Below are 14,617 nucleotides of genomic sequence, written 5' to 3'. Positions count from 1 at the left end.
TTTGCAAAAGTTTACATGTGATGAGATCAATGAGGATAAAATGGCAATTTAAGATAGTGTCAAGAAACCATTTTAGGTTGGCTGGTGGAGATTTGGGCATATTTGCAGGAATAAGTTATATTAAGAATAGGAAAAAAATAGAAGAGTAAAGAAAAACATATTCGAGCTGATAATATATAATGCAGTTGAGAATGAATTTACAGAATTTTCCTGGCAAATGTTAAATTATGCATTATATAATACTATTTTCTTTTTACCAGTTTTCTTCTTAAAAGGTAAATCCACCACAGCTTCTTTCCGATTTGTGATGGAAATTGAGTTACAAATTTGCTAAGGTTAGAATAAAGACAAAACAAAAATTCCTTGATAGAAATTTTGTGAGAATAGAACACCATTTTCTAGAAGAATCCAGGCACTTAACCCTCAATGTAATCCTGATAAGTCTCTTGGAAAAATATCTGTTGTCTAAAAGTGAAATTTGAGGGGCGCCTGGGTGGCTCAGTCAGTTAAGTGTCTGCCTTTGGCTCAGGTCATGATCCTGGATCCGCATCCGGGTTTCCTGCTCAGCGGGGAGTCTGCTTCTTCCTCTACCCTTCCCCCCTGCTCGTGATCTCTCTCTCTCTCTCTCTCAAATAAATGAATAAAATCTTTTAAAAAATAAAAGTGAAATTTGATTTTCATTCAGTTCATATTCCTGCATATTAAATATATATGTTTAATATAGTAGTATATTTGCTTTGTAAATAGAATCAACGCTTTATATTTTGGAATTTTGTACTACAGGGAGATTTATGCAGAGCATGAAAACATGGACAGCTTAAAAATAAATTATCTTTAGTGTTGAAATAGAACATACTAATTTGTCATATATAAAAGGAAATTCCCCTTCATAATCATATCTTGCTCATACTTAAAGGTTGTTGTGCTTTTAATTATACAGCAACTGATGATGATGATGTAGCCCTCCTTGGCTGGGGAACATCAGTCCAGGTGCCCTAGGAAATGCCCAAATTTGGGGTGACTTTTTTCTCTGGTTCAGATCTGTTTTATTACAACGGAATAAAGAAATTCCAGTCCACTGAGAGATAGAGACTTTACAAAGGTTTCAGTTGACCCTTATCTCCAAAATGCAATGTCGTGTCCTTCTCAGACATTTCATGCACTGCTTCTGCTGCCTGTGTGACAATAGGAGTCACCAATTATCTGAATAGTCTGGATTCTTATCTCATTGGTGCTTTAGTACACTCCACTTTTGGGGCAGATTACAAAGAGCGTCCACTTCCTACAGCTGGGTTTCTAACAGTAAGACCGGGTGACTCTTCTAAAATGGGGAAGTTCTGACCTCTCTCATTACTTTTCTTAGGACATAAATTGTGGTCCAATGGTGATGTCTAATCATGATCATCTTACTTCCTTTGGCGTACTCATTAGGACTTTAAGGAACACATTTTTCTATTAAATACAAGCCTCAGAATGCAAGTAATCATAATGCCTAAACTAAGGATGGCTTTTCACAGGGAAGTTGCCAAATTATCATAATTTCCTTCCTTGTAATATGCGTGGCATGTCTTTCATGAAAACACTCAGGTGGCTGTAATAACTTGCTTAAGAAAAGCTATCCACTGGTTGGATCAATGCCATGGATCCATACTGGTTGATTCCATATATAGAGGGACAGATTGTATATGGTGCTATGGATGATCTTAGAACATAAAGAGATCCCTGAGAGACCATTGTAATACTGGGATTAAAAATTGCCTACAAAAAAGTCAATAATTTATGGAAGAATAAACAAAAATTAAATGTAACTTAAAAATTATATTTTTCAGCTTATTACCATGATATGCATGTAACTAATGAATAAGACTTAGATCTATGGCATGAAGGAAATGTCTAAGCTGAACAACCTTAAAGACTTCCTTTCTACCCATAACATATACCCCAGTTTCTTTTTTTTTTAAGATTTTATTTATTTATTTGGCAGAGAGATAGAGAGCACAAGTAAGCAGAGAGGCAGGCAGAGGGAGAGGGAGAAGCAGGCTCTCCGCTGAGCAAGGAGCCTGATGCAGGACTCGATTCCAGGACCCTGGGATCATGACCTGAACTGAAGGCAGCCACTTAACCTACTGAGCCACCCAGGTGCCCCATATACCCCAGTTTCTGTGTAAAGCTCAGAGTCTGTCCTTTACTTTGAGGTTTTTCTTGTGCTAGAATGGCATAACAGCTTATTATCCATCACATTATAACTAGCTTTATCTGCCAAACTCCTTCAGATTAACCTCAGTTTCAGACCATCATATCCAGTTCTGAAAGCTCAAATAGGATGGGCACCTTCTCTGGAGCTAGCCTATATGGAACCCTCAGCTTCTGCTGAAATGAGATTTAAGACAGGAGAAAGAATAAAGCTAGTTTGCTACCCAGAGAGAGGGTGATGTGTTCAGTTTGCAGATGGAAAGATTTAGATGTTTTGCAGGACACTGGAGGTATTGGTAGCAGACTTGGAATAGGTTTGGGAAATCAGGTGGGTAATTATTAATATAAAATGACAATTGGCCTTAGGAGACAGGATCAGGAGGCCAAAGGAAAGTAAGTGGAGAGGTATTGGGACTGAAGACTGAAGCTTGCAGCAAGAAGAGGAAGAGGGGTTGATGAAAGAGATGTAGAAGCCAGTTGGAGAGGCAGGAAAAGCCTGTCACTGTCCTACCACTGTGGACCCCCACAGTCACACGTAGCTTCAAGTTTAGATTTTTGACATGCTCTCTAAGTGAAATCACCATATTTTGTGAGTAGGTATTAAAATTTTAATTTAGTAACAGTACACATTTAAAACATTCCAAAATGTTCGGATTCTTAAAAAAAAAAAAAAGGAAGTGGCTTGGATTCCCACTAAATAATGATAATTTTGGGAAGAAAATCAGAAGGAGACTGTTCTAGGAATAGGTAATCAAAAATATCAGAAATGTCAGAAGTTGAAAAAGGCCAAAGAGAATAAGCACTGAGAAAAGGTCCTGGTATTCACTGAGGAGATCACTGGAGTTCTTTAAGGGAGAGGTCTGAGTATTGTGGTAAAAAGAGCTCAGGGAATTAGTACATGGTAAGAAAATGGCGCCGGTCTCGAACATCCTTTAGAGGAGAGTTTGGCAGTTAGAATCGCACTCGTGTCTGTCTGCTGCTTGTTTTGTAGGTGTTGTGAGTGTAGTTCACTTTCCCTTAGTTTCTTTATTTTTGCCTCTTATTTCCTACCTCTTCCATTTCCTCCTATTCTCTAGGGAAATGGAATCCTGGCCAAAAGGCAGGCCTGTCATCTAATCGTCAGGGTACCCAAACAGAGCACCGCGGTAAGTTCCTTATTCACACTCATGGTCCTGGAAGGCAGAAGTAGATACAAGCATTTGTCCAAAGTCTATCATGTTATGACTGAGTCAAGGTACCTGTAAAAGAGCTCTTCAGAAAACAAGAGTGGAGGTATACCGCTTGGAGGAATAGGAAGGAAGAGCAGAGAGCTTTGAGCAGCTCACCAGGTGGGAGCTTGTTTGGAGAGGTCTCTAGGCAACTATAAATACCTACTGCATACATTCACACTTCCTCGGCTTGCTCCTTAAGGGCAAGCGGGGGAGCATTTCAAGAGTCTGAACCAGGCAGGCATCTAATATTATTGCGTTTTTACATCTCAACCACCAACATCACTGACCATTCCCAGCCAGCATTCACAGAGCCCCTAAACCAGAAATAGTGACTGAACCAGACTCAAGGATTGCTTGATTCTGTGGTGCCGACAGGAGCCATTGTTTATGACGCTTCTACCCAGCTCCAAGGGAGCCTTGACTTGTGTGTTTCGTTCTCGGTCCACCGAAGAACATTTCCTGAGAGTAGCGGGGTGAGGAACCTGCTCCAACTTTCTCAAGTTTTCTTCTCTCCTGCTTTTGTGCTCAAGCATCTGTGTAAGGCTTACAGGGCCTACACCAGGAGCAGCAGAGCCCAAGTGTCCGTTTCTGGTGCCACAGAGTCCAGGAGTGCTCCCAGGCTTGATTTGGAGCCATTCTTGCCTTCCTGATATTTTTTACTAGTTGCGTGCTCTGGCCTCTGAGCCAATGCAGTGAGCTTTGTGGGTGTATTTGTATTTGCACAATGAATAGTATTTCTTTTTCCTCTGCTTTAAATAACGGCGATTATTGTACCACCTATCACATACCCATCTTCTATTCATTATTCAGTTCCCATTTATTCATTCATTCATGCATTCAAATATTTATTAAGCACACTTTAAATGCCATGCCCACCCCAGGGGCCACAAAGCGACTAAAAATATTCCTTACCATCAGGAAACAAGACCTGAACAAATGTAACATCGAGTCTTCTTGGAATTCGGAGCAGGAAAAAACACATGAGGCTGTGGGCAAGAAGAGGTGGATTCTAATAAATTTCCTACTGAACAGTTAGTCTTAATGAACGTTCTTTCTTTAGATGGTGAGGATTGCACCAGAAATCACGATTTCTGGATTTCAAGTCAAATTTTGAACACCTTAGAGGAAAAATTTGCATATGTGCAGAGTCACGGTGGTAATTAGAGTATGAGGCCCCATTTTGAAACACTGTAATCTGGTCTGAGTCTGAATTTCATTTCCTGAAGGATTTACTTGTATCGTATCAAGCTGCTCTAGTCCTATTCATTGCAAACCCATTTAAAACCTGAAAACTGGATACTGCTCTCGGCCTAGGCCATGGCTGCCGTTGAGTTAACAGGAAGGAGCATGCTGAATTTTCAGTTTTGGACATTGGACACTAGAGGGCAGTGTTTTACTTTTTTTAAGATCGAAGGTCCTGCTGGACAAAATGCTGAGCTGTAGCTCGAGGGCTTTGTGGGTGCGGAAAATCTTCAGATATTTGCCGTGAAACCCGCCATTCCCTGACTGATCTTCACAGAGCTGAAGAAATGATTCCATGTGACTCACCAATCCTTAGGGAGAGAATTTGACCAAGCTGTTTGTCTTCATGGTTGAGAAGTTTTCAGGATTTAAATGTATCCCTTACAGAGCCCCACGTGAAGATTTGCTTTTTTTTTTTTTTTTTGAGAGAGCGAGCGAGAAAGCAGGGGAGGGGCAAAGGAAGAGAGAGAATCTTAAGCAGGCTCTGTGCTCAACGTGGGGCTCGATCTCATGACCCTGAGATCATGACCTAAGCCGAGATCAAGAGTTGGGCACTTAACCTATTGAGTCACCCAGGTGCCCCAGATTTGCTTTTAAGTACATTTTTTATGCACTTTTTTCGGGCCTATATTATCACCTTCTGGGGGTGGGGGCACTTCTAACACGCTGCACATACAAATGTGTATCTATTACAAAATCTTTTGGCAACAATAGGCCCCATTCCCTTTCACCAAGACTTGCCTGTGGACCCTGCCTACCTCAGCCTCTTCTCTCTCCATGTACTGCACTTGCCTACTTTCTGTTACCATTTATTTTATTTATTTATTTTTAAAGATTTTATTTATTTATTTGAGAGAGAGAGACACAGTGAGAGAGGGAACACAAGCAGGGGGAGTGGGAGAGGGAGAAGCAGGCTTCCCGCTGAGCAGGGAGCTCGATGTGGGGCTCGATCTCAGGACCCTAGGATCATGACCTGAGCTGAAGGCAGACGCTTAACGACAGCCACCCAGGCGCCCCTGTTACCATTTATTTTTGTAGCTTCTCATTTAGTATATTTTCATGGCTGTTTGCATGTGTTATCTCTGCAGTTAGAATGTAAGCCCCTAAGGACAGGGGCTGTGTTTTACATTACTTTTTCATACTCTCCAGTGCTCACGATAGGACATAGAAGAGATGTTCCATGGAAACTTTCTCAATCAAATGAAGTGGGAGGTGATACCAGTAGGACAAGCACAGAGTTATTGGTAAATTACCTGAAGGATATCTTTGGGAAAAACCTTATATGTAAAACCCTGATTTCCATTCCTAGAGCCTGTTCTTGCCATTCTTTATCACTATTCCAATTTTCCTGTTTTGTGTCTCATTTTATCAGGACCCAAATTAGGGCACTAGTGGGGAAACTAGTCCTGAAACATACCTGTATGATTTCCTGTAAATTACTAGATACACTGTCCTCTTCTCTACATCTTTGCCCTTCCAAATAGCCAATCCTAGTGATGGGAATTTCTTGGCTAAAATTTCTGGAGAGTTCACAAGTGAGATATTTCAGGTGACATGTTTTCTTAGAAACCTAAGGCTTTCAGAGGGAGTCCATGGGAAGGAAAATGGATATATTTTTCTCTTTCCTGAATTTCTTAACCTCTTACAATTGTAATTAAACACTACATTTAACTTGATACTGTACTTTGATATTCTAATACAGCTGTTTTGATGGAATTATGGCGGATACATTGAATGTTTTGTGGAGAGAGTGAAAGGGAAGGCAGAGATGAGTTAAATAATTACTATTGAATTTCTCCATGCAAGATCTAAGAGCCTAACAACCAAGGAGAGGAAGAGAAGAATGGAGGGATATTAAGAGGGCAAAACTGTCGGGATCTAGTGATCAATTTGGTTATGGAAGGTGAAAAAGAGGGAAGAAACTAAACTTCCAGATTCTTGAATGGTTTAAGGAGTCATTACAGGAAACAGGAAGTCATACAGGAAACAGAAGAAGAACAGATCCAGGGCCAAGTGAAAGAGTCTGGGTTTATCATGAGCTGTCTGTAAGACATCCATGTCATGTCAGGAGGGTGTAGGAGATCAGAATGTGGAGTTTGAAGAGAGATCTGGGCCAGAGACACAGCGTTGGGACCCATCTGAGCTTGATGGTAGAAATTCCAAGTGGGTTTAGATGGCCCACATTAAATGACCACTTATGAAACTTTGGGGAAAGCGATTTATAGGGTGAGGAGAGGAAGATAAGCCAGAAAAGCAAAGTGTCCAGGACTGTGGTTAAAGGAGAAGATAGATTTAAGAGGAAGGCATGGTCAAAATTGCTCCGTTAACAGGAGGTCTGAGAGGAAAGGTAAGACTTGGAATTATGCAACTAGAAGGCCAGGTTCCAAAGAGCCATAGAACATGGCTCGTAGTGAGCTGAGAATAAACATGCTTTGGGATTCCCCACAGAGCCAGATACAGTGTTAAGCATGTGGGACGCACACAATGAATGCTCTACTCATTGAACTGAGTTGCATGATAGTGATCATAAAACACCTTATTTATTCTTAAATAGGGAGGGGGAAGAAGGATATGCTCCCTAGAACTGGGGAATACTTTTCAAACTTCAGAGGATCCTCACTCATTCTGATTCAGGCCTCTATGAACCCTCACAACTCCTTCTCCCAGATGGGAATCATTCCATGTAGTTAGAGATGACATGGAGGGGGAGGTTTTGAACCGTTGGCTATTATGGACATGGGGAAAGAAGAGATGGGAGCCACAAAGACATGGCTATATAAAGGGTTAATTGTATATATGTGTAATTATGTCAATTTTTGTACACATGCCTTAGATCTTTTATAATCAGTGTGTTAGTGGCAAGTAAATATGTGGTACTCACTTTCAAAATATTTTAGTGTTTCTTATGTGCCCCGTTGTACCATTATTCAACACATAGCCCTTTGCTAAGAGAGATGGAATAACATGCATCCATGGTTGGATTCAGCATGTAAATATTGAGCACTAATGAAGTACCAATTAGACATTGTGATTCATTTAGAAAAACGATCCAGTCTCATAAATAAATAACAGACTATTTGACTTGCCTGGAGGACTTGTTCCCTACTTTTGTAAGGCTGACTTCTCAACCCTAGTGGATGAAATGTCATTTTCCCAGAGAGGCCATTCCTGACTCCCTAAACTATAGAATGAAACCCCTCCTCATTATTCTGTTTCATAGCATCCTGTTCACAATTTCTAATTGTGTACACACTCATCTGTTTGTTTACTTGATTGATGTCTGTCTTGCTCATGATCATGAACTTGAAAGTCAGCATCAAATCTGTTTTTGCAACATGCTCAGAAGGTAGGGGAGTACCTACCTGACAAGTAGGAAGCATTTAATAAATATCTGTGGAGTAGATGCATATATTTCTTGTTCTATACGTAAAAGCACTTTGTTTTGTAAGTCAGTTAAATTCTACTATTAGTATTATTTTTGTCAAATAAATATTATGATGCCATATCCATTAGCAGCTAGGCTCTTAGTGGCAACCAAATCATTTGTCAAAAGTGATTCATTAAAAAAAAGTGATTTAATTAGTAGGATATTGGATTTAGTGGGGTGCAAGATTTTCAGGTAAAATATTTGAATTCTTTTTTTTTTTTTAGATTTTATTTATTTATTTGAGAGAGAGAGATAGTGAGAGAAAACACAGTGTGGGGGAGGGAGAAGCAGACTGCCCGCTGAGCAGGGAGCCTGACACGGGGCTTGATCCCAGGACCCCGGGATCATGACCTGAGCCAAAGGCAGAAGCTTAACCAACTAAGACACCCAGATACCCATTAAATATTTGAATTCTTCAAAAGATATAATGTGCCAGCATATTTAAGCTTTAGGAAGGGCTGATATTTCTCAGTTTCAAACAGATGTTTATGGCTGGGTGGCTGGTATCTCTTCTGACTGGGCTGGTGTTAGAGGGTTGATTGTTCAGTTTTTATTTGTATCATTATAAATACTACTACAATAAACATCATTATACAAATACCACTACAATGATGCTTTTTTTGGGTCAACTACATTAAAAATAGGATTTCTGGTTCAAAAGTATGTGAAGTTTTAATTTTAATAGATAATTTATTATTTCTTCCTAAAATGTTTGAGGTAATTTAAACTCTCAGCTTTGATGTAAATAGATTCTATTTCCCTGCATCCTTGCCAGCACGGGGCGGGGTGGGGGGGGGTGTTACATTTTATTTTTTTAATTGTTGCTAATTTGAAGGTCATAAGCTTTTTTGCTTATATTGGTGTATGTACTGTTACATATTCCAGTTATGAACAATACTTTTATTTCTAATAGAAATTCTACTTTATCATCATATTAGTCTTTTAACATACTGCTGAGTTGACTTGTTATTGCTTCATTTATAATTTTGCATCCATATTTATAAGAGACATTGATCTACACATTTGAAAACTATTTTATCAGAATTTTAAAATTTAGATTACCATATCTTCATAAAATAATTTGGAGGAACTGTCTTTTTCTGTTGTATGGAATGGTTTAAATAATAAACAGATTATCTGATTTTAAGATTTTAAAATGCAATTTATTTTAATATAATTGTGTTAATGTGCTAAAAAGAATGTGAAGGGATATTACATTTGCTAGTATTAAATTTTTTTTCAAATTTCATTCTGCCCTAAAAAAACAAGTAGGGCATAATTGAAAAGGGGCATGTTTATTTATCCTCAGAAAGTGCTAAGCCTCAGACCATTTTCACAAGGTAATTTTGTAGGAAACATGAATAAGAACTAACCAGATAAAGACAATTACCACCATAGTTTTCTTTACAGAAATAAAATCTTTAAAATTAACCAAGGAAATTAAACTTAGAGGGAAAGTTTTAGGTTGCTTGAATATGAGGGTACATCCACGCACATTTCATGATAAGCACAGAGTTGTAGAGATTAATACTTCATTTGGGATAAGAAAGAGAGTGAGAGTGGCTCCTATTTAGATCCATTCCACTGAGATTGATAAAAAGTTATTGGTTAAGCGTCTGCCTTTGGCTCAGGTCATGATCCCAGGGTCCTGGGATCGAGTCCCACATTGGGCTCCCTGCTCAGTGGGGAGCCTGCTTCTCCCTCTCCCTCTGCCTGCCACTCCCCCTGCTTGTGCTCTCCCTCTCGCTTTCTCTCCCTGTCAAATAAATAAATAAAATCTTTTTTAAAAAGTTATTTATTTATGAAATACCTACATCACTGACCATAAAAAATGACCTGCTCATAATTGGCTCATTCTCTAAGATCATAGCATATGTCAGCATAAATGTACACTTTGAATCCTTTCCCCTATTGACCCAGTTGGATTTCAATAGCATTTCTTTTGCTTTCTGTTTAATTGAAAATTAATTATCCAACAGACAAGTCCCAGGACTCCCATCCAGAATATATTGCTTCGTTTATTTTTTTCTTTGCCTTGACCAATTAAAACTTCCGGAATCCACTGAGATTTTTATATGACGAAGTTAATTATTTTGCATAATTTAGGAGCAAAGTCTATTCTGGTAACAACTGTTTAACTGTAATTTCAAAACCATCTCCTTTATAGTCACAATCATTCTGTAAGAGTATTGCAGTTCTAATAACAAACGTTTGAATTGATAGTGTCTCTTTAATATTGTACAGCAAAGAATTTTGTGAAGTAAAGACATTAACATAGTCCAAAAGCAATGTAAAGTCTGAGCAATCAGCATAAGGGAAAATGAGCTATTCCATGTAGAGTCTTCATAATTGCTCTGAAGCAGTATATCCCAATGGGATGTGCACATGTACGCTTTTGAGAAAAATTCATGAATAAGGGATAAAGGAGTTTGTGCCCATCAGTTTCTCAGGGAGAAAAGATCATGTATCCTCATGTATCCTACTTTGTTTAGACAAGTGATAAAATTAATTATGTAGAAGAACTACAGAGACCAACAGAATTTTTGAACACTCTCCATGCACCTATTTTTTTTTTTTAGTTTTTTGAAACTGGAAATATTGGAAATTAAGTTTTTAATCAGAGAGATATATGAAAATGTATTTGCTGTGGATCATGAACACAAAATGAGGGAAAAAAAAGAGGTGCAGAGGCTTAAGAGGAGTGTAGAAGTGATAGTGAATTTCAGAGAAAAAAAAATAGACATTTTATGTAGACACCAGTATATGCATAGAAAAAAATTCTGGAAGAATACATAAGAAACTTTTAATTTTAGTTTTGTTTTTAAGTGAGGAATCACCTTTCATATTAAAGCTTTCTACACTGAATTTAAAAAAAGGATAGACACTTTAAGAGCAAGGTTAAGATTCCAAAGGAAGAGAATATGTCATTATTAAAACATAAAAATTATTAGGTTGCAAGAAATTTTTCTCTCTTCTGAAGGGCATTAAAAATACTGAGATACTTCTAAAAACTTTTTTTTCTATTACTATTCAGTTTATAATCTTATATTTAATTATTAAACATGTCTGTAGGTAAGTTTTCTGTTGTTGTTGAGAGTGAACCAGGATGTTGCTGAGGTCAAATAATTTTCTTAATTTTAACTTTAGCATGGAGGTACAGCATTCCAAGAGTACATTTGTGTTACACAGAGGGACTCAGCTTTCATCATGATTATTATTTCTATTTCTATATTGTTACTTCTATATTATTGATATCATATTAACCAAATCAATAGCATTCTGTATTAATGAGTAGCTTTTTCAGCTCTTGACTGTATAAGATGATTTCACATTTCTGTAATTCTATTATGATATTTATAAAACTGCATGCATATTCAGTAAGAAATTATAGAAACTATATAAACCAACACCCTTAATTGCACACTATTGAACTTAGCTTCTTTGGAAGGTTTTGTGTTTTGATCAAGACTGTGGAGGTGCTTAAAAAAAGGAGATGTTTTAAAAAAAACTCTACAAATAGGGAAAGATTGAGGCTTGCTAATATGGAACCCAGTTCTAGTTGCTTAAAAAAGGAAAGTATGTAGGAAGAGCCTATAATTTTCACTACTATCTTTGGGCTTGGAAAAATGCCCAGGTTAGTGACAAAGGGAACTTTGGGGGAAGACTCTAAATCTACCAGAATGTAAGAGAGAAAATGGAAAATCAGATGGATAGCTTCATTAAAAACACAGCCGTGTAAAATCTTCGAGAGTTAAAGGAATAATAGCAGGATTTCTATTGATTTTTTCCAAATTGAAATATTACTATGATTTAACAATTTCAGTTATTTTGAAAATAAGCAGAGATGCAGCTGTAAGCCATTAACTACAGTCAAAGTCATTATGAATTTGCTCTTGGGGCCAGGATTCACATATCAACTGTGACCCAATCTTGAAACCTGATTGTCTTTCTGATCTTAACCATTTTTTTGAAGTACAATTTCCCCGGCATCTACCCCTTCTTTTTTCAGGTGGTGTTTTATGATGTCTAGGACACTGCTTCTCATACTTTAACATACACATAAATTTCCTGAAGATTTTATTAAAACGCAGATTCTGACTCCCTAAGTCTGAGAGTTTGCACTGTAGCAAGTTCCCCGTGATGCCGATGCTGTTGGCTTGAAGCCTGTGCTTTGACTAGGAAGGGACACTGGAATACTGCAACATCCCCCTAAATGATTATCATTAGATTGATCTTTCTATAACATGATTTTAATAAAAGTCTTCCTTTGTTGGAAAACCTTCAGGGATCTACCAAGTCTAGTTTAAAGCCCAAATCAAGTCATTCACTGCCTTCCTAATTTTGAAAAAAACTTTAACTATCTTCCACCACTCCCTTTCAAGAACTCTGAGTTTTAGTCAAACTAGTCAAATGTCCGCTTTCTGCTGAAGTTCTAGTTCCACCCAAGAGGTGGACCTAGTAGACTACTGGCTCTTCCCCTCCCGCTTCCGAAATCCCTCCCCCTCTCCAGAAGAACAAGGGAGAGAAAAATATGGAGAAAATGGTGAGCAAGCCCTGAGTCGAGGGATGGGGAAAAGGGAGCTGTTTGGAACACATGTGGATGGTAGCTCTGGCCTGGGGCAGAAGGCAACTCAGCCTGGTTGTAGGAGGCTAAAATAAAAACTTTTCCCTTCATTTCCTTTGGGATTTGCAATGCCAGGCCCTGTGCTGGCAGCAACTGAAAGCTGGCTCAGGTCTCCCCAGCAGGAAAAGCAAGGGCAGTGTAGATACCTGTAGATACAAGATAGTGCTTGTGGGCAGCTGACCTCAGAGCTCTCCATACTTTTCCTTCTCCAAGCCTTGGGGCTGGGAAAGTACAATCTCGTGTTCGTGGCTGTGAGGGATTTAATTGTGCTTTTCTGGTATCATCTTCATTAGGTTTAATTAGCAATGTTCTACTTGCTTTATAAAAAAAAAAAAGTTGGGAAGTATGCTTTCTTTTTCTGTGTTCTGGAATAATTTAAGCATAATTAGAATCATCTGGTGTTTGAAGGTTTGGTGGAATTCTCTTGTGAAGCCGTCTGGGCCTGTTGCCTTTTTAAGGGGGTAGGATTTGGATAATTTTTCTATTTTTTTTTTTCTATGGAAATTAGTCTACTTAAGCCACCTCTATTTAATGGTATCAGTTTTGATCAATTAAACTTACTGGGAAATTACTATTTCATCTCTGTATTATTTGCATAGAGTTGTATAAAATATTCTCTTCAGTATTTTAATTTCTTCTCTTTCAGTGATTATTTCTTATTGTGTATATTTATGCTTTCCCTTTACCCTTTTTTATCCCTCAGTAAGTTACCAAGTGATTTCTACCCCGAAGAACCAGCATTTTAACTTATTAATTCTAATATTTTTCTAATAATTATTTTCTGCTTTATTTTTACCATTTCCTTTCTTGTGCTTTACAATGTTTGTGTGTTTGTTTTGTCCTAGGATTTCAGGTTGGGATTTTAATTCATTTACTTTTATCCTTTCATTTTTATTGATGTTAAGTGCTTAAGGCTATGAATTTCTTGAATCACAGCTTTTATTATATCCCATACATTCTGTTTTTATTATCATTATTTTTAAAAGAAATTCTGACATTTAATTTAGCATTTTCCTTTTACCAAAGAGTTGTTCAATAGAAAGTTTTACATTTTCAGCTGGAAAAGACACTTTAGATATTTTCTTGTTAATTTCTACTAATACTGTGCTCTGATCAGAGAATGTTATTTGAATTATTTCTCTATTATGAAAATGAGGATTTCTATGTGATATAATATATGCTCAACTTACGTGAATGTTCCATATGCCTTTGAGAAGAAGGTATGTAAATTATTATTGGTGCTAAAATTCAATATAGATTCATAAGATCAACTTTATTCATGATGTGAGAAGTGTCTTCTATCCTTTCTTGTTTTTTGTCCACTTGATTTTCTTGGTCTGGGAATGATACATTAAAGTCTTATAATATTATTTTGTTTTTGACTGTTTCTCCTGGCATTTCTTGGAGTTTCTGTTTTATAAATGTGGTAGTTGTATTCATGGCTATTTAAGAATATTATCTTTGTTATGAATTATGATCTTTATTATTTTAACATGTCTTTCCTTGTTTCATTTAATACTTTTTGTGATGATTTATACCTTGTCCAATATCAAGATGTCAACCTTGCATTTATATATGTATGTATGTATGTATGTATGTATTTAAAGTAACAAATGCACTTTTGATCTACAGATAAAAACTACTCAGCGAAGGTCAGTAACCATTTCAGTTCCTACTCTGTTAGAGCCATATCCTGTACAGTCTTCAGGATCTAGGTTAACAGGTTATTTTCATTATTTCATGTCATCCACAGTATTAGAAAACAAGGCATTATAGCAGTTTAGATGAAATGCACTGCTAGCAGCCAAATCCAGTCTCTTATATTCCATACTTTTTCTTCTTTCTTTTTCTTTCTATCTTTCTTTCTCTTTCTTTCTTTCTTTCTTTCTTTCTTTCTTTCTTTCTTTCTTTCTTTCTTTC

At 37.4% G+C, this 14,617-nt stretch overlaps 1 protein-coding gene across 1 annotated transcript in view; it reads right to left on the bottom strand.

Moving 5' to 3' along the window:
- Positions 1-1,094: 1,094 nt before the first annotated feature.
- The window catches only part of LOC116630801 (acyl-CoA-binding protein-like), a 13,988-nt gene continuing 465 nt past the window's right edge, over positions 1,095-14,617 (bottom strand). The window contains exons 2-3 of the mRNA XM_032401672.1: positions 6,064-6,166; positions 1,095-1,175 (exon numbers count right to left, since the gene is read on the bottom strand). Coding sequence (XP_032257563.1) covers positions 1,095-1,175; positions 6,064-6,166 — 184 coding nt within the window. The remainder of the gene's footprint in view (positions 1,176-6,063; positions 6,167-14,617) is intronic.

The sequence above is a fragment of the Phoca vitulina genome, unplaced genomic scaffold, assembly GCF_004348235.1.
Source record: "Phoca vitulina isolate PV1807 unplaced genomic scaffold, GSC_HSeal_1.0 scaffold1, whole genome shotgun sequence".
In the NCBI taxonomy this organism is placed as follows: domain Eukaryota; kingdom Metazoa; phylum Chordata; class Mammalia; order Carnivora; family Phocidae; genus Phoca; species Phoca vitulina.
The sequence above is the reverse complement of the archived record's forward strand: the minus strand, read 5'-3'. Positions and strand labels throughout refer to the sequence as shown.